The sequence below is a fragment of the Gopherus flavomarginatus genome, chromosome 25 (assembly GCF_025201925.1).
Source record: "Gopherus flavomarginatus isolate rGopFla2 chromosome 25, rGopFla2.mat.asm, whole genome shotgun sequence".
Taxonomy (NCBI): Eukaryota; Metazoa; Chordata; order Testudines; family Testudinidae; genus Gopherus; species Gopherus flavomarginatus.
Window position 1 is genome coordinate 13,853,646 of NC_066641.1, and position 19,020 is coordinate 13,872,665.

General features: G+C 45.2%; 1 protein-coding gene across 8 annotated transcripts in view; it reads right to left on the bottom strand.

The window, feature by feature from the left end:
- Positions 1-19,020, bottom strand: part of ACLY (ATP citrate lyase) — a 47,172-nt gene that overhangs the window by 5,750 nt on the left and 22,402 nt on the right. For 6 of the 8 annotated variants that reach the window (XM_050934555.1, XM_050934559.1, XM_050934557.1 and 3 more), the window contains 17 exons: positions 18,374-18,504; positions 16,376-16,494; positions 13,257-13,393; positions 12,618-12,679; positions 11,879-11,996; positions 11,569-11,723; positions 10,197-10,287; positions 8,806-8,835; positions 6,873-7,014; positions 4,347-4,515; positions 3,606-3,710; positions 3,110-3,306; positions 2,839-2,920; positions 2,028-2,138; positions 1,172-1,299; positions 935-1,028; positions 104-258 (listed from right to left, as the gene is read on the bottom strand). In XM_050934555.1, the coding sequence (XP_050790512.1) occupies positions 104-258; positions 935-1,028; positions 1,172-1,299; positions 2,028-2,138; positions 2,839-2,920; positions 3,110-3,306; positions 3,606-3,710; positions 4,347-4,515; positions 6,873-7,014; positions 8,806-8,835; positions 10,197-10,287; positions 11,569-11,723; positions 11,879-11,996; positions 12,618-12,679; positions 13,257-13,393; positions 16,376-16,494; positions 18,374-18,504 (2,026 nt within the window). Of the gene's footprint in view, positions 1-103; positions 259-934; positions 1,029-1,171; positions 1,300-2,027; positions 2,139-2,838; positions 2,921-3,109; positions 3,307-3,605; positions 3,711-4,346; positions 4,516-6,872; positions 7,015-8,805; positions 8,836-10,196; positions 10,288-11,568; positions 11,724-11,878; positions 11,997-12,617; positions 12,680-13,256; positions 13,394-16,375; positions 16,495-18,369; positions 18,505-19,020 lie in introns of all 8 variants that reach the window. The other 2 variants (XM_050934554.1, XM_050934561.1) reach the window with 2 other exon arrangements.

Sequence of the window (19,020 nt, forward strand, 5' to 3'; positions counted from 1 at the left end):
GTTCATAAGGAAATACCAGAGTTACATCTGTGCCTAATCCCTATGAAACACAAGCTAAATTTGAAGCCAAAAGGAGTCAAAAGCATCCAAAAAGCAGCCTCACCTCCTCTGAAACCAGAGCAGGCCCAGGACCCCACCAATTCCCATCTCCTCTTTGAAGACCTCGGTGATAGGCATCCCAGCATAGATCAGCTCCTGGCCCCTCTCATCACAGATGCTGGTCATGAAAGAAGCTGGTTTCCGGATCAGACCCAGCTCCTGAAGGATGGAACAGAAAGATGAGACTGATCTAATCCAGTTTAGAAATAAGAGACACCCCACCCTCACCAAACTGTTCTGCAGATGATTACATTGATTGCTCTTTACCCAACTCCAGTACCTGAATTAAGCCAAGAGGAATCGCTTTTCTCTAGTCCAATGCAGGGTAGCCTAACAGTGACTTGCCTACATTTTTTGGAGTCATCTGCTACCTGGTACAGAAGCTACACCCCCCAACATCCAGCTCTACAAGTAATATTATGGAGCCCATGATTTAAGATCTCTGCATTATCCCAGCATCAAGACATTTCTCCATCACACTGCATTTTGTTAGTATGATGCTGCCCTGCTAAAGTCATGAGAATCCTGGTCCCAGCATACATGCTGTTGGGAGTGAAACATCTATAACCAAATGACAAAGCCATTGGTGGCAAAATGTGGGATAACTACCTTGGCACCAATCAGTATCTATTGTAGAAGAGTCTGGGAGTCCTAATGGGTAATTCTTTTTGGTGCCTCTGCTTCACCAGATAAGTCCATGAACAGCATCAGATGGCACGAGAAACATACTTTCCCTCCCATAACAGTGTTATCTAAAATCTCCCAAACAATTTGAAATCCCAGCAAACATCCCAGATGGCCCTCAAGTAACTGGATGGCAAGATACCCAACCTACCCTTGCCCAAGAATAGTCCATTGGTACAGTGGGGGGAGGCACTTCCTGGGCCGGTTCGATCACTCCTTTGGAAACAAGATCTTCATACACAGACCTAGGCAGAGGGGGAACAAGAGACAGTGTTTTCACAAAGCAAGGTTATCACATCTTCCCTGTCAGTTTAGAGGTGGTACCCCAGTGGTTTCCCATCCCCTGCAAACACCACTATGTTCATGGTGCCCTGTTCATACCACTTACTGAATTACATCTCCAAGCTCATCAAAACTCTGGGGAACAAATACTCCAGCTTCTTTCAGGGCCTGGTTCTTTGCAACAGCAGTTTCAGAAGCCTGGTTGGCACAAGCTCCTGCATGGCCGAACTGCACCTATTAATGATGAGAGAAAGTACGAAGAGATCCAGTCATCTAATTGCCGATAAAGAGAGAGAAAATAAAGTCAGATATTAGATTAGAAACCAGTGGACAAAGGGACTCCACAAGCTTTAGGAAGGAAACCAAGCTGACTGGAGATGAAGAAGTGGTAATGCACATGGTCATACCAACTTTCTGTTCAGCTTCATTACTTCAAGCACTGGCACAAAGACCCTGACCCTCACTTGTTAACGCTGCAAGGCACAAAGCATTATCTAATCTGGAAGCTATATTATTACAGTGTGGCTAATTACATTATTTTCCTCTACATCCCTGCGCCCAGAATTTTTACATGGAAGCTGCATCTTCCTCATTTCCCTTTCCTAAACTGATGTACAGTACTCTGTGCCATTAAACAGCTGCCCTCATTCTGACTCAGGACTTTCATGGCAGTCCCTGTGTGTGCAGAATCCTTTGGGATCTTTCTGGATGAAATGTACTGCAGAAATATAGGACACCACTATTGTTTAAGATTTGTTAACTTCTACATCCATACATGCAGACTGCTAATGATGACCGATGTCTGAAAAAGTTTGGGTTCCCTGGGTGCAATGCAAGGAAGTGACTCCCCACTTCTTCCCAAGTGTGCGTATTTCTCTCTCACACACACACACACACACACACACACACACACACACACACACACACACACACACACACACACACACACACACAAAAAATACCTCTGAAGAGAACATGGTGGCACAGGTACCAATGCACCAGCAGACAACAGGCTTAGTGATGCGGCCCTCTTTAATACCCCTGCTGATCTTGTACTCTTCTGTGCCTCCAATCTGCAAAGAGAAACAAATAGCTTGACTGGATTCCAGCTTACATACTTCTATAGAAGTCAGCTTTTAAAATCAGGGCAGTATTTCTAAATGAATCCCCTTTTTTGCCACATCTCATACACAGAGAGCCACATGCTTGTAAAACAAAAAAACAAACCAAAACCATCAAGCCTCCCTTAATCTCCAGAAATATATATTTTTTTTAAATGGAAAGGACTCTGTGGGCCTATTCTGGGCTGGATGCTCCTACTTCTGTGAAGCAGTATTTAAAAATAAAATAAAAAAAAGGAACAGGAAAAGATTCACTTTTTTAGCAGGAAGAGACAACTGTTACTAAGATGAACAGCCCATCTGCAATCATTATTGGACGTTCCTATAGCTCAGTGGTCCCCAACCTTTTTTGTCTGGTAGGTGCCAGACAACGAGCCACGGAGGACTGTGATGGCAGACGAGCATCTGCCGAAATGCCACCGACAAGCAGCAATATCAATAGGCATTTTGGCGGATGCCTGTTTGCCAGCCAGTACACAGGCACACTTAAGACACCTCAGCGGGGGCCATGGCGCCCACAGGCACTGCGTTGGGGACCCCTGCTATAGCTGATTCAACTTTCTCTCAACCAACACTGTAAGAACTTCTATTATAAAGAAACAAAAAGTTTCCAGAGAATGTTTGGCCAGTGGAGCAGATGGGTTTAACTCACCTCCCCCAGCACCACAATCATTTTCACTCCCGGTGTGTCCTGATAGCGTAATACATGGTCCATGAAAGTTGATCCAGGATATCTGGGTGGAGTAAAGGGAAAGTGAAAGGAAGTTGAGCTTTTATTTATTTTAAATTTCATACAGAATGTTTCTGAGAAGAGAAAGGTTAATTTAAAACATTTCCACAACAACTTCTAGAAGACCCATGATGTTTTTGAGTCAGGCACCAGAAGAAACAAAGACATGTTCCGTGAAGAAACAGTTTCCTACCTGTCTCCGCCAATAGCCACACCTTCATAGACCCCATCTGTGGCTCTGGAGATTATGTTGTTGAGCTCATTGGACATTCCTCCAGAGCGGGAAACATAGGCTACACTGCCAGGCCGGTAGAGTTTTGATGCCAGAATATTATCCAACATACCCCCCGTGTTGCCTATTTTAAAGCATCCAGGTTTGATCCCACCAACCTACAGGAAGAGGGAAGAAAGCGTCAGGCCCTTCATTAACACACATGGAAGCTTAGCAGCATGGAGACACGTCTGTAGAGCAGGCTGCTTCTCCCGGGATTTATATACACAGAAGGCACAACAGATTTTCTTACTCCATAATGACCATAATGACTGGGAAAGACTCTGCACTTTATAGTATATTACAAACAAGAATCTGAAATAGATTCTAATGTATATTTTTCCCCCCTAAGGAAAACTGATCTGAAAACAAGTATGAAGGAGTGTAGGGGCAGGAATCATGATAGCGGATTTCTTACAGTCGCAGGCCCGATTATAGTAACCCCTTTCTTGTCAGCAGTCTTGATTAGTTTGCGTGTCAGTGCCTCTGGAATGCCTTCAGCAATGATGGCAATGGTGCGGATCTGCAACACAAGATAGAGAAAACACTCACTCACTAACTTCCAGCAGTCAACAGCTTGACAAATTCTAGGGAAGGCAGCAGACAAAATTCTTTAAGGTAAGAACGTTCTATAAACGCAACACTGGCCAGGGCAAGATAAGTGTCTCTCAGAGGGCACAGCGTAGCTGTCTAGCTGTTAGTGCTGGGTACTATCTTGTTAAAGGGCCCAGTTTTGAGTCCCAGTCCCAGGAACAGCCTGGGATGAGAGTGCTGTGAAGATGACATCAGTAGCATTGTTCAAGACCTATCCCTGCTACTCTTCAATTAAAAACAAAAAAGTAGTAGTAGTGCTATTGTGTCCTGAAGGGGGGAGTCCAGTCCAATCTAGTTCTCCTCACCAGGCAGATGAGAGCTGACTCCCTATTCCACAAGCCTCAAAAATCCATCAAGACATGGCTTTGTAATACAGCACTAGACACCAAGTTGTTCTACACCCTTGGTACCCCTTCTGCAGCTCACAGGCCACTAGTAGACTCAGCTGGGTTCTTCATGGACCTCAAAACACTCTGCCAACACTGTGGTTCTACAATATTGTCTCCCTGGTATTATTAGCCTGAGCATCCTCTACTGCTTGGACCTTGGCTGATTCCTCACTCACCTGTGGAAAGCTCATGGTCTCGATAGTACTGTCATAAGCAGACCGTAGAGATGCAAAGTTGATCAGCACATCTACCTCTGGGTGCTTCCTCATGGCATCAGACATGTTCTTGAAGACAGGGATCAGGATTTCCTTGTGGCCCCAATAGAATTTCTGCTTGTGATCGCCACTATGAACACCAAGAGGAGACAGACCTGATCATTCAGACTGCTGCAAAAAGACATGGCTACACAGTGCTGCAGGCACAGGAATGTGTCAGCAAAACACAGTTCCCAGACACAGTCAGGTTGGCTTTTCAGATCTCAGGAGAGAGGTAAAGGTAGTAAGAGCCAATAGCAGGCAGGTGTGCAGTGTATAAAACAGAGAAGCATGTGGAGAAAGCTGGATTGATGGGACGGAGAGGGTAAAGGAAAGCAGGATCACCTAGCAATGATAAGCTCTACAGCGAAGTTAACAAACAGGATCTCAGTTCTGCCAGTAGCTGGATAGACAAAGCAAATTAAAGAAACAATAAATAAAACATTTAGAAATGATGGGTTAATGGCTATTTAACAAATACAAGTCAGAAGGACTAGGGAATTGGAAGAGAGCACATGGCACCGACATCCTCATGCCTGAGGAACACAGTGGCAGAGTGAGGGTCAGCTGAATTTCCATTTCATTAAAGGGGGATTTTACCCAGACACATCAAGGAGATGCACCCTAGTAAAAGCTTCATTCACAGATGTCATTCTCTGAAGTCAAGAGAGATTGTGCAGTTGGAATCAGATTGCTGAACCGAGTGGTTCTGATCATGCTTGGGTGTTAAAGATCCTGAGCGTCCTGGCCAAATTCCACCTCTAGCCATTACATTTTGCCAACCTAAATTCCCCCTGCTGACTCAGTTAAGAGCAGGATACATCTTTATTTCTGGTCTTAAACTTGGCAGCTGTTATGAGGAAGCAACAACATGGCAGCAAAGTCCCAAGTGGCTGCATTTCAGCAGAAAGTGAAGCTCTGCCCGCATTTAGAGTGTGCAAAGTGCTTCTCACCCAGAAGGGATTCCAGAGATGCAATCAATCCTCATGATCAAAGTCTAAAACTGACACTGTGGAGTGTTTGATTGACAAGGGGCAGAGGAGGAATTCACTGAAGGACAGTGATACTTAATCCTCATATTTGAGATTCATAGAAAAGAAAAAAAAACAAACACAAATAATCCAGCAGCAAACAAGTAACAACCCTTAAGGGAGCCACTGTCTAAATTTCTCAGGGTATGGCTACATCTGGAATTTCAAAGCGCTGCCCCGGCAGCGCTGCGGGAGCGCTGCCGCGGCAGCGCTTTGAAGTGTGAGTGTAGTCAGAGCAGCAGCGCTGGGAGAGAGCTCTCCCAGCGCTGCATGTAAACCACATCCCTTACGGGTGTAGCGTGCAGCGCTGGGAGCCGCGCTCCCAGCGCTGCTGCCCTGATTACACTGACACTTTACAGCGCTGTATCTTGCAGCGCCCAGGGGGGTGTTTTTTCACACCCCAGTTGCAGCGCTGTAAAGTGTGAGTGTAGCCAAGGCCTCAGACAAACAGATCAACAGCCACTCTCTCATTCTCCTCCTTGCCACCCACCCTGTTCAGTGAAGAGTTTCCTTCACATCTCCCTCCCTCCCTCCCTCAGGGAGAAAGCCTCTCCTAGATGCAATTCCGTAGGATGACTCAGCAGCTTAGGCAGCATGTCGGCACCATGCACCAGAAAAGCCACATCCTACAGGGAGCCAGGCAGATGAAGCGCAATTGACAGAGATTAAACAAACTCTGCAGAATTAAATATCATGATTACATCCAAAAGTCCCAGTGAGGATTGGGACTCCACTGTGCCAGGTAGTGTACAAATATAGCTGGAAGAGTCTCTGGTCCAGGGAGTTTAAGCTATACAAGATGCGAAATGACCAAGGCAATGTCTGGCACTTTCAGTTTGACTAGTGAAGTAGGCTGAAGGATCCCAGGAAATTTTAAACAAATTGTAGATGCTGGATTCAACACTAAGGTCAAGGGATTAAAAAAGAAAATAATAAATAAGGCACTAAGTGTTCATGATGTCAGGCTAAAGGAACTGCACTCTCCCTGCCCAAAGAAAATGTAAAGGAGACAAATAGCCACACTCAGAGACAGGCTCCTAGGCTACATGGACCAGTAGTCTCATATACAGTGTGATAATTCCTACATTCCAGTGTTGTGTGGCCATTATACTTTTGGGAATTATTTGAAAGAAAGAGAGAGAGAGATGGGACCTGGCAAACATGAGCCGTGGGGTTGTTCCAAGCCATTTCACAGAGACGGTGTATAGTCAGGAGTGTCAAGGAAGCAGTCGGGAGAACAGCTCAGGTGACAGGTCGGAGTGTAGGAGAATGTCGTATCGTAGATATAGGATGGGATGTAAGTGGGCAGAGACTTGAGAAATAAAAGGGAGCTTGAAGGGGAGAAAGCCAGTGGACAGATCTGAGAAGGGAGATAAGGGAAGTCAGGAAAACTACATGGTGGATACAGGACACTTACGTGAATGGATAAACCATGGCAGTGACCGAAGGCTCATCCCTGGAGCAGATATAATCAAAGTCCAGCATGCCCTGCACAGCTCGTGTCTGCATCCCCCAAACGATAGCTTTGGTGTGACAGCTGAACAGGGTTGTGGCTTTACCTATATGAAGAAAAAACACACCACCCCCCCACTTATAAATCTGTGCCAAAAAGCTGTAATGCAGTACTTGATACATTCAGTGACTTCCCCACTCCAAACCCACTGGCTGCATTGCAGGAAGTAGCAGACACCTCATCTAAGAGAAAGATGAAACTGCAGCTGAAGCGGTCTTTCCAAGAGTTTTCAATATAATAGCCACATGTCAGTTTCACAAACAGGGGATGAGGGAGGAGGGAAAACTGCTTCCTTCTCCCATCCCCCCAAATATACTAGTCTTCCCCGCAAACTGGATGTATAGATTTATTCTACGGAGCTGAAGAGAGCTCAAATGCATCATTCTGACAGCCATATTTTGCATGTGCCCTGTGACCAAGTAGGGCCACAGGGGCTTGACTTCCCATTGATTGAGTTTTCCAAGTGGGAGAGCAGGAAATGGGGAGAAAAAACACAAAACAAGGAACAAAGAAAGTAAAAGGAGCTTCACAAAACTCAGCCTGTGGTTTCAGTTCTCTTTGGAGATGAGAATCCAGCAGGTGATTGACTGCCCCAGGAATGTAAAGGTACCACAGAAGCCCGCTTCTGAGACCAAACTCACTGAAAAGGCAGCTCTGTAGCTAGTGAGGATGGGCTCTTTGCTTAAAGTGCATTTACACTGATTGCTAAAAGTGACATTTTGGGTTCCTCAACTACCTCCAAACTAAGAGTCTAAAGATTCTTCCTCAGCTGCAGCACCTGACAGAATCCTTAATGCTATTTACCTGCATTATAAGACACCACCCTGCTCCTTTTCTTAAATTCACAATTTTTCCCATCCCCGTGAGTATATGGACTGCTAATTCAGACTAGTTGCTCTTAGCTCACATCTCAAAATAATTCTCGCCTGAAAACATCAAATAAAAAAAAATCCTTAGCATTTGTGTCTTTATACTTCTCCAGGATACTCGAGGAGGCGTCATTACCCCCATTTATCAAACAGGGACAGAGGCCCAGAGAGCTAGTGTGACTTAGTTGAGGCCACACAACGAGTCAGCAACAGAGCCAGAATTAGAACTCCGCAGTCTTTGCTGTCACTGCCATGAGACAGTGGAGCTAGGCCCCGGTGCCTTATTAGGGCAATCATTTCAAACTTCGGTTAGGCCCTGACCAAGCAGCCCATCCTCATTCAGCAAAGGGCTTCGAAACATGCTCGAGTCCCACGACTTCAGTAGGAACTAAGCCCATGCTTAAATGTGAAGCCACCACAACTTGGGGTTGATCCAAAGACTTTCTTCTGCGCTTTGCATGAATCACAAAACACAGACAGATGGTATTTGCATTACTATGCACCCATTTAAGCATACAAATAAAATGTGTTTAAAAAACACACTAGTACCTGATTCTCAGTAAAATAAACATCAAAATCTTCCTAATAATATCTGGGTTTTTAAGAAAATCAAACCTTTTGCAGTGTGCCTGAGTTAAACCAGGCAACTAATCATTCATTCAAATCTTCCCTCTAATGGGCTCTCTTCTTTTGGCCTGAAATGTGTCCCCACTCTGCTCCCTACCCCATAAGACGACTGCCCACGGAACAAATGAGTGTCAGATCTGCATTTCAAAAACAGCTGAAAAGTTAGAATGGTGCTGTGCTACATATGCTGCATGAGGGAGGGGAGGGGAAGAGGAGCGGAACCAGACAACACTGCAAACTTTTGTAGAGAGAAAATGGGAGCGTGGGGCAAGGAGGGGGAGGGGGAAAAAAGTCAGCTGTCAGCAAGGCGAGACACATTCAGCTAGTCACACGGGTCCTACCTTGCACAGGTCTTGAAGCTGGGGCTGAATCTGTTAAAGAGAGAATCACCAATGCAACAATATGACACAACTGATGGAACAAAGAACTCTGGCTGTTGTCAGCCCTGACAGCCCATCAGGGTGCCTGGTGAGTTGGTTAGATTGTGCCCTCCCTGCCCCACAGAGTTTTTTCATGAACAACCACCTCTGAAAAGCAAGAGGGCACAATAGATGGAGTGTTTTAAAAATACAGGGGAAAATAAGCATATTAACAAAAAATGGCTAGGTTGCCCCAATACTGTAAGACATTATACCAATGCAACCAAGCAGGTCCAAAGAACTGAAGTCAAAACATCTGCCTTCCAGATAACTGGATATCAAACTTGTAATTTCACCACCCAAGAATTTTTGCTGAGCCCAATGTGGATATATTTCAGGCTCAAGCAGCACAGTCCTCGGCATTGTATGACACGTAACACACTCCACAATCCATTCAATTGTCAACCTCTTTGCTAAGACTGTCAACAGAATTTCCAGCTAGTAATAACTATGATAGCAGTCCTGGCTCTTGTGATCTGGCCTACTAGGAACAGGACTTAGTCTCACCAAAATCATTCACTTTTCTGCACATACATAACAAGGTCAGCATCTCCTTCAACTTGGAGGAAGAAAACCAAGAATCTGACTGACTGTCTTCCACAAACACCTCTCCCTACCTCCAATTCTGCCATCAGCTTCCTTCTCTGCAGAAGTTTCTCACAAGTACATCCAAAACGACAGTGTCAAGCCAGAGAGATTTCCCAGCTATCTGAATTAAGAAATAATGAATCTGATATCATGGGGTTTCATTATGTTTTTCAAGAGGTAGGCCATGATCTCTATTGCACTAGCAAGGTTTTCAACAAACACTAAAATAGCATTAGTCTGGGAAGATCCACATGCAGGGAATGTCTGTCAAGGTACTTAGTTAGCTGTTGGAGGCCACATATCAGAGCACGTCCAAAACCAGAAAAACAAAACCAAAACCCAACCCCAACCAACCTGGAGATTATTATACCTCTTGGCTACACCCGTGTTAACATGAGCTGAGAAAGCTGGATTTCTCAACTTTAGCTTTTTCCCCTGGAAGACACATCCTGAGTCAAAAGACAACTCTGACTCATCTTTTATAATCTAGTGGGACTCCAAGTGACAACTATTAAAAAACAGCTACATCCAACTTACAGCAAGATTCTTGCTCATTATCCACAAATATGGGTAGTGAAGACTGTCCCACCCTATGCCAGGCTAGAAAGTGATGGAGGGGAAGGGTAGGCACTGGGACTCACTTCTGCAACAACTGGCAGCCAGAGAAGGGTGGGGGAGGGTGAGAAAGCAGGGCTGTTAACGGTCCATCAGAACCCCGGGCTTACCAAGAGGTGTCATGGGCTTCGCTTTCTTGGCTGGAGCAATCCCATCAGGTTTGCACTCAGAAAAAGAGGCGGTTCTGCTTGGTGCTGGTGTCTGAAAGAGAACCCAGGAGCAGGGTCAGCAAAAGACGACACTGCAGAATGGGGCTTCCTGATGAACTACTTCTTGAGGGCTAGCAACTGATGTTGGCAGTGTGTATCCTCCAAAGAAAATGGAAGACAATTAATTTTGGAGACAAATGTTTCAGATGTCACACTCCCCCTCCTCCTTAGTAAGGGGCTGTGTTTCTAAGTGGTGGATTCACCCTTGCTGCAAGACGACCCACTGGAGCTGGTGATTTTTGGTGCTGAAAAATCACATTCCTGTGTTTGAGACATTGCTGATTTGCTGCAGAAGTGAGTTTGGTATTAGGAGGATTCACTGCAAGATTGGCCAGATGGGTGGAAACAGGCACAAACCTTGTTCTAATGCCAGGACTCCATGGGCTGTTAAAACCCCACACATCTGGAAGTCTGGGTTAGACTGTTTCCCAAGAGGTAATGCCACATTTTTAGGTAGTAGTTTTTATTGGGTTGTACTAGAGGCTTGCAAAAAAGGGTCAGGGTAGTGACGCCAGATATGAAATGGGGTCAGTTTGTATTGGTAGGAACCTCATCTAAAGCCCAGTGAAGTCACTGGGAGTTTTTCCATTGACTTAAAGTGGGCTTTGGATCATATCCTACATTATGGCAAGCAAAAAGGTTCATATTGCACATAATGTCACTTTTCACATAGATATCTGTAATTCTTTTAATAGTGGATTTAAACCATAAAATAAAGTCAGAGCATGGATGTACAGTGAGACAGCTTACTCCAGTTTACTGAGCATTGCAGAATATTTTTACTGTGTATTAAGCTTCCCTGGCAATGTTCTCAGGGCTGAAAGACAAAAAGCACCTCAGTCCAAGAGAAGACGTTGTAACCAACACATTTCCTCTATTAAGAGAGAACCAACCCCCTGTGCTTAAAGGAATGATATATGAGTTAGCTGAACATGAATTTAATCATGATTGCTGCTGCCAGGATTTCCCTGGGAAGAGATATACTTTTGGTGTTGGCCAGATCGTGCTGCACAGATTGCAATAAGTTGTAGCCAAAAGCGTTTCAAGCACATCCTGGATATGGCCTAGGAGAGCAACAGCAAGGGGACAGCCAGCCCTGAAAGTCTTATGGCATTAAACCTGACCAGTCCATAGAGGAAAGTCCCCTGCAAGAAGCGTCCATTGGACTCTGGGGGATTAGAACCCTGCTGTTATTATTCGTCTCACTGTTTTCTAAGAAAGGTTTCTTCACACAGAGCAAAACAAAGAAGATCCCTGTGGCTGGAAGACTCACAGAACAGCTACCGCTGGCATTGAGGAGGAAGTTGGCAGTGTGGGCTGCTGCAGGAGGCTGATTAGGGATAGGTCGCTGACCGAGTGCCATGCCTACAATGGCTGTCATGTGGGTCTCTGTCCCAAAGACATGGATCGGGATCCCGGTGGTTTTTCCTGCAAACAAGCATACACAAAACCCAGTCAGGCTTGGGGAAAAGACCCAAGTGATTCTCCAACGAGGCCGCATGTCAAGGTTTGAAGAAAGAGCAACAAGAAAAACGACAACAACAAAGCAAATGAAGCTTAAGTGGTTGGTTGAGTTTCCTTACCCACTTCACCCATGACGCGCAATCCTTCCTGGTAGTTAGGGCCTCCTCTCCGTACAAAGATCCTCACACCATGCTCTTGCAAAGGGCCCTGGTAATCCTTAATGGCTCTCACAATACCCTAAAACAGAACATATGGGTCTCTGTTAGTGGAGAGAGGTCCTCTCTCTCCTGCCTTCCACATCCCTCTTGGAATTCAGAACACCTCCTCCTGCTTTATACTCTTTGAAAACCACGTTCACGGTTGTATTGGATCAGAGCCCATCAGACACTCTCCATAACTGGCCAGAAGGGGACACTCTTGAACACCTTCCCAAGTGGCTTGTTTCTGTGGTGCCCTGTCAATCCTGTCCATGCTGGGGCATAAGACTGGGGATTGAACTAGGGTCTAATGTGCTGTGGTGCAGAGCATTAATCCTGAACCCCTGCCAGCCCAGGGAGCGAGAGACTAGGTATCACACCTGGGTCCTTTGTGCTGCCTTTCCTTCACTCTGCTGAGTGACTTAAATACTCTTGGAAATAGTACTGCATAAGCAGCGCAAGAATCACATCATGCAGCCTCCCTCCAACACATATTCCAACCCCGGTCGAGATAGACAGTGTCTGTGGAACAGAGGGAAATTCACTCAGCCCTTAGCCTCTCTGCTGAGACTGCCAAAAAGGAGACCAGTTGGGAGTATGGGATGTGTGTTGATGATACCCAACAGGATACATTTCCTTGTGTTTCAGAATCATAGGCTACCTTAAAGGTGGCTGCCACGTTGGTGAAGTTAGCAATGCTGCCTCCAATTATCAGGATTTTGCCTTTGGGAAAAAGAGGAGAATAATGAACAGCTGTTAGAACACTGGCATGACACACTCTTAAGTGTTAAACTGCTTAGGAGGCAGCAGAGACAGTCAAAGGCTCTCTCAGTTCTGGATGCTAGCCACAGCTCTGTACAGAACGGCTAGCCAGACTCTGGGAGATGTTTGATAAGAAGCGGGATTTGTGCCTGCAATAGCAAAGCAAAAAGTTTTCTGATAAGAGCTGGAGGGTCCACACTTGTGTCATTTACCATTCCAAAGATATTGGCTTTTGTCATCTCTAACTTTCACGGGAGGAGACCCATTAGGTGCCAATCATCCATCCTAACAGGCCACAATAAGACACTGTCCACCGTTTTGAACATTCCACGTTCTGGAGCTTCTACTGCTTGCTTTGGGAGGCTATGCCGTACCTCAGTAAGCTGTTCAGACATCCAAACATGATAGCAGCTCAAATCCATTCAGTGTTTTTGCTGCTACAAGTGGATAGCTGATCTCCTTCGACTGCTCTGGAAGAGTTCCTGTAACAGATCTGACTGTAATCTCTAGAGTCTAAATCCCAGATGCGCTTTCTTACCCTCTGGGTGCTTCTCCCGAGTCATGAGGGAGAGAATGGTCTTTGCATAGTCGTATGTCTGCTGCTCACTAGGGGCTCCAGAGTATTCCCCATAGTTTGCCAGTTCATTTACACCCCCCAGGTCACAAATGGTGTCACTGTAAGGAAGACACAAAAGATCACTTGGAAATGCTAAATATTCTTCGAAGGCACTTCACAAGCCCTAGAAAAACTTCACGAACACTCTGGTGGAGGAAGCAGGCATAGAGGTGGTGGTCAGAAGGAGTTTGAGTGGCCAGAGTATTTCCTGAAAACAAAGATGCTTTCCACATGATTAATCCCAAATACATTTCCCAGAGGTGAGGGGAAGGCCTTTGAGATACAAGGCTGTGGGACAGAAGACCAGACAAAACAAAATAAACCAATGACCACTACGAGGGAGTCACTGCTTTAAACATCTCTACTCAGACCCTATACCACTGGCACTCCCAGCTATCTCCGTGACACCACTGATTTCCTGAGAAAACTACAATGCATTGGTGACCTTCCAGAAAACACCATCCTAGCCATCATGGATGTAGAGGCTTTCTACACAAACATCCCACACACAAATGGAATACAAGCTGTCAGGAACAGTATCCCTGATGATGCCACAGCACAACCGGTTGCTGAGCTATGTGCCTTTATCCTCACACACAACTATTTCAAATTTGATGACAATATATACCACCAGACCAGTGGCACCGCTATGGGCACAGGCATGGCCCCACAATATGTCAACATTTTTATGGCTGACCTGGAACAGTGCTTCCTCAGCTCTCATCCACTCACACTCCTTCTCTACCTACGCTACATTGATGACATCTTCATCATCTGGACCCACTGGAAGGAAACCCTGGAAAAATTCCACAACAATTTCAACAGCTTCCAACCCACCATCAACCTCAGCCTGGACCAATCTACATGGGAGTTCCACTTCCTAGACACCATGGTACAAATAAGTGACGGTCACGTGTTACGACCACCCTATACCGAAAACCCACTGACTGCTTATGCCTACCTTCCTGCCTCTGGTTTCCATCCCGGACACACCACACAATCCATTGTCAACAGCCAAGCACTGAGAAACAACCGCATCTACTCCAACCCCTCAGACAGAGACCAACACCTACAAAATCTTCATCAAGCATTCTCAAAACTAAAATACCCGCACAAGGAAATAAAGAAACAGATCACTAGGGGCCAGACGTGTACCCAGAAGCCTCCTACTGCAAGACAAGCCCAAGAAAGAAACCAAACAGAACTCCACTGACCATCACATACAGTCCCCAGCTAAAACCTCTCCAACGCATCATCAGGGATCTACAACCCATCCTGGACAACGATCCCTCACTTTCACAGGCCTTGGGAGGCATGCCAGTCCTAGCCCACAGACAACCCATTAACCTGAAGCATATTTTCACCAGCAACTACACACTGGACCATAGTAACTCTAACTCAGGAACCACTCCATGCAACAAACCTTGATGCCAACTCTGCCCACATATCTACACTAGCGACACCATCACAGGACCTAAACAGATCAGCCACACCATCATCGGCTCATTCCCCTGCACGTCCACCAATGTAATATACGCCATCATATGCCAGCAATGCCCCTCTGCTATGTACATCAGCCAAACTGGACAGTCCCTAAGTAAAAGCATAAATGAACTCAAATCAGATATTAGGAATGGCAATATACAAAAACCTGTAGAACACTTCAGTCTCCCTGGACACACAATAGCAGATTTAAAGGTAGCCATCCTGCAGCAAAAAAAAGACTCCACGGCCAGACTCTAAAGAGAAACTGCTGAGCTTCAGTTCATCTGCAAATTTGACACCATCAGCTCAGGATTAAACAAAGACTGAATGACTTGCCAACTACAAAACCAGTTTCTCCTCCCCTGGTGTTCACACCTCAACTGCTAGAAGAGGGCCTCATCCTCCCTGACTGAACTAACCTTGCTATCTCTAGCCTGATTCTTGCTTGCATATTTATACCTGCCCCTGGAAATTTCCACTACATGCATCCGACGAAGTGGGTATTCACCCATGAAAGCTCATGCTCCAAAATGTCTGTTAGTCTATAAGGTGCCACAGGATTCTTTGCCGCTTTTACAGATCCAGACTAACACGGCTACCCCTCTGATGCTTTAAACATAACATTCAACTAGCTTCTTCCCTTCCAAAAGGCAGAGAAAATCTACTTCACAACCAGGCAGAGGTCAGAAAAGCCCTAGCAGAGCCTGAGAGGTGCTGGATGCTCCTCAGCGAAGTCTGGGAGCGTGCTGGAGACTGCCTCAGCCAAGACTGCATTCTTCAAACTGGAAATGGGAAGAGAGGTTTTGAAGAAGGCCACAGGAAGGTGCTAGGGGGGAGTCCTTTAAGTTGGGCTTGGATTCCTCTCCTGAGAGCACTGCTTAAAGCCCGCTTTATAGGTTTACCCACTTCCCATAATTGTATTCAGTACTGTAACAAGGACACAAACATATTGCCTCATGGCAGCTGGTCCTGGTTCTAAACAGGACCCAAATACAGCTGGTCAGGAGTTTTTCAACAGAACTTTTTTCTATTGGAAAATGTTAATTCCACTAAAAGTTTCGGTTATGATGAAATGCATCAGTTTCAACTAAGTTTTTGTCAGGAAGGTTTCTCAGTTCCATGATGAAATTTCTGATCAAAATAAGAGAAGAAAGAGACGGACCTGCCCCAGAATAGCCAATAGCACGGGGTTAGGCACTCACTTGTGATTTGGGAGACCCAGCTTTAATTCCCTCATCTCACTCAGGCAGACTGGACACTTGAGTATGGGTCTCCCACTTCTCAAAATTAGTGCCCTAACTACAGGGCTATTGACTACTCCGAAGTGTGTCTCAAACATTTTTGTGAAAAAAAATGAGACAGGCCTTGGTTATAAAACCCAACATTTTCCATGAAACAGAATTCTTGTTTTTTAGCCACCCCTACTCTCAAGCACACATGGCTTGGGAGCTGCTGCACTAGGAAAACTCCCTTTTCCTAAAGCTGCGTCAGTTATTTTCCACTGGCAGCTCTCTGGGGTTAGAGTCCTCAGCCCCTTATAGAAATGTGCTTGGTACCTGTAGACCACAGATGCCCCTCCTCCAGCCACCATGGTCCAAATCCTCCCCTTGGGGTTGAGAAGAGTCAGTTTCAAGCTGGCTCCGCTCTTTGCGTCTAGATCAGCGATATAGGCTTCCTGCAGACAGACAAGCACAAACGTTTTGGAAGGTGACTGCACTCTCCTTGTGGAGCAGGCTGGGTTAGGGAAACTGGGCCTGATTTTCAGAGGTGCCGAGCCCCTGCAGCTCACCTTGACTTAAACTGAAATTGTGGGTGCTCAGAACTTCTGAAAGTCAGGCCCACCACATATGTCCTAGTGCCTTTTAATTCTTATTGTTGGACACCAGGCGACAGTTAGTAACCTACTTTGGCAACACCCCATCTATTTGTATTTCTAGCCAGAAGCCTAGAAATCAGAAGTGGAAGAGAGCTACTCAGTCTCATCTAACCCCATCCCCGCAGAGGCAGGGCAGGGCTATTCTCCTGGGCCTTGTCCAGTCCAGTTTTAAAATGTCCCTGCAGATGAGACTTACACCACTTCCCTTGGAGGGACATCAGAGGGTAATAGATCTCACCACTGACCAATGTGAAACAAATTAAAATTACTGCCTGTGAAAACTGTCAGCCCCAACCATCTCCACTGTCATCTGGTTACCGGACAGTACGTTCCTCCTTACCAAGTAGGAGTTAAGACCGCCCATGTGTAGGTAAAGAGCCTTTGGGAGAATCATGCAGAGCCAGTTATAATTTGACTGGGCTGCACTGCAATTTAAATTTCTGTCTGTATTTGTTCTATCACTTCAAGATGGGAATTTTACTTTGCTGCCCATGCTCAATTTTGAAAGCTCCCATCACAGCAGGCAGGCACACTAAGCACTGTAATGGGAGCTCATTAACATTCTCAATGAGAATAGAGATGTAATAACCTTCAGAGTGAGTTGCAGGGGGATGATTCAGAAAGGCTGAAATTAAACGAATCCATTAAAGAGCAAATTGAATTAAGTGTTGGCACCCAGCAAGCTACATGGCAGGGGAAATATCTAAATGGATTTCTTGGCCATATTACAAAAAAATCTTTCCCAATTTAAGCATCGTTAGGATTATTAAAAGGGAATGGTCTGAACAACAGACAGGTCTTCCAGAAGTGCCAGGCCAAGCATCTGAAAAGTTTTTGCATAATTAGTGAGTGTGCATCACACCCATCAATCTCGGATGCTGCTGGAAGCCCCTATATATGGGGTGGGATTTTTAGAAGTGCCTAAGCAACTTTGGAGCACAAGTTCTGTTGACTTCCAGTGAAATTTGTATTCTTAAGGTGCTTTAAAAATCCTACCCAATTTTTTCTTGTTCTTGACTTTGCAGACCAGCAACTGGTTTCATATGTAATATTTTATTTCAAAGTCTGATAAAGGAAAATTCTCTTCCAGGATCAACACATCAGACTTCAGCCCAGACAGAGATTTTACATGAGTTGTAACTCCTGAGAGATTGTGTGTGTGCGTGAGAGATAAACAGAAATGCTGAGTGACCATTGACTCTAGAAGCACCATAAGCATGATATGGCACAGTAATCAGCTATGGTTAGCCAATATGGTAGGGGCTGCCCTTTCAACACAGACAACACTTGCACAATATTAAAACACATGAAAACCCCACCACACACAGTAGCATACCTGCCATTTAATTCAATACAGTTAAATTTGATCCTCCAGTTAATAAGGAAGATAAAAATTCTAAATGAGAGAGAAGAGAAGAGCCCAAGGAAGATCCATGTAGTGATGAAAAATGGCTACAGCAAGGAGTACTGTTACTGGTATTACGTGAATAACAATGTAAGAACTACCATAAGCTATGGTCCACACCTAGTGCTTACCAGGTCAGCTTTCTCAGCAACATGAACTATGGTGCCAGGGCTGTATAAGAAAGGAAAGCCCCATCTGTGTCATGCACACTTTGACCTATGTATATGGAGAATGATTGCTCGTTAACTGTGCAACGGTGGATTCTTTACTTGCCTCTGGATAAGCCTCTCTGCCAAAGGGAGGGGGGAACTCTACATCCCCCCATTTCACTTTGCAGATGTAGTCAGCTGTAGCGTCAATCTTTGCAGCCAAATCCAGAACATAGACGCCATCTTTAGTCACGACTGTATTAAGAGATTCACCAGAGTTAGTCTTTTGCTTGTACATCCTTATGCATGGATTAACAATCCCCAATAACTGGATATTTTGTGATGCTTTCTATATTAGGACTGGTGGCCTGTTTGGTTTTATCTTTATATTACTGAATTCTGGTGAAGGTCACCTCTATATAGAGAGCCATTCAGGGTCTATACCCACTAAGTCCCCCCCCCTTTTTTTTTGGTGGGGGGAGGGTCTAATTCCACTATCCACGGCAAATGGACTCCACAAAATTCAGAGTGTCTGTTTGATACATATAGACCACTTTGTCACCGATAGGTGCAAGTTACCCATTAGGAACACACATTAGTACACCAAAATCTACAACAGAGAATTTAAAAAACCTGTATGAAAACCGCAGTCTGCTTGCACGAAAATTACCATGCAGGGATCTTTCCATTGTTTTCTTTAAGCCATTCAGAGTATTCTATAACCAAACCAGGCCAATTACATCACTAGAGACATCTTCTGAAAATGACCTG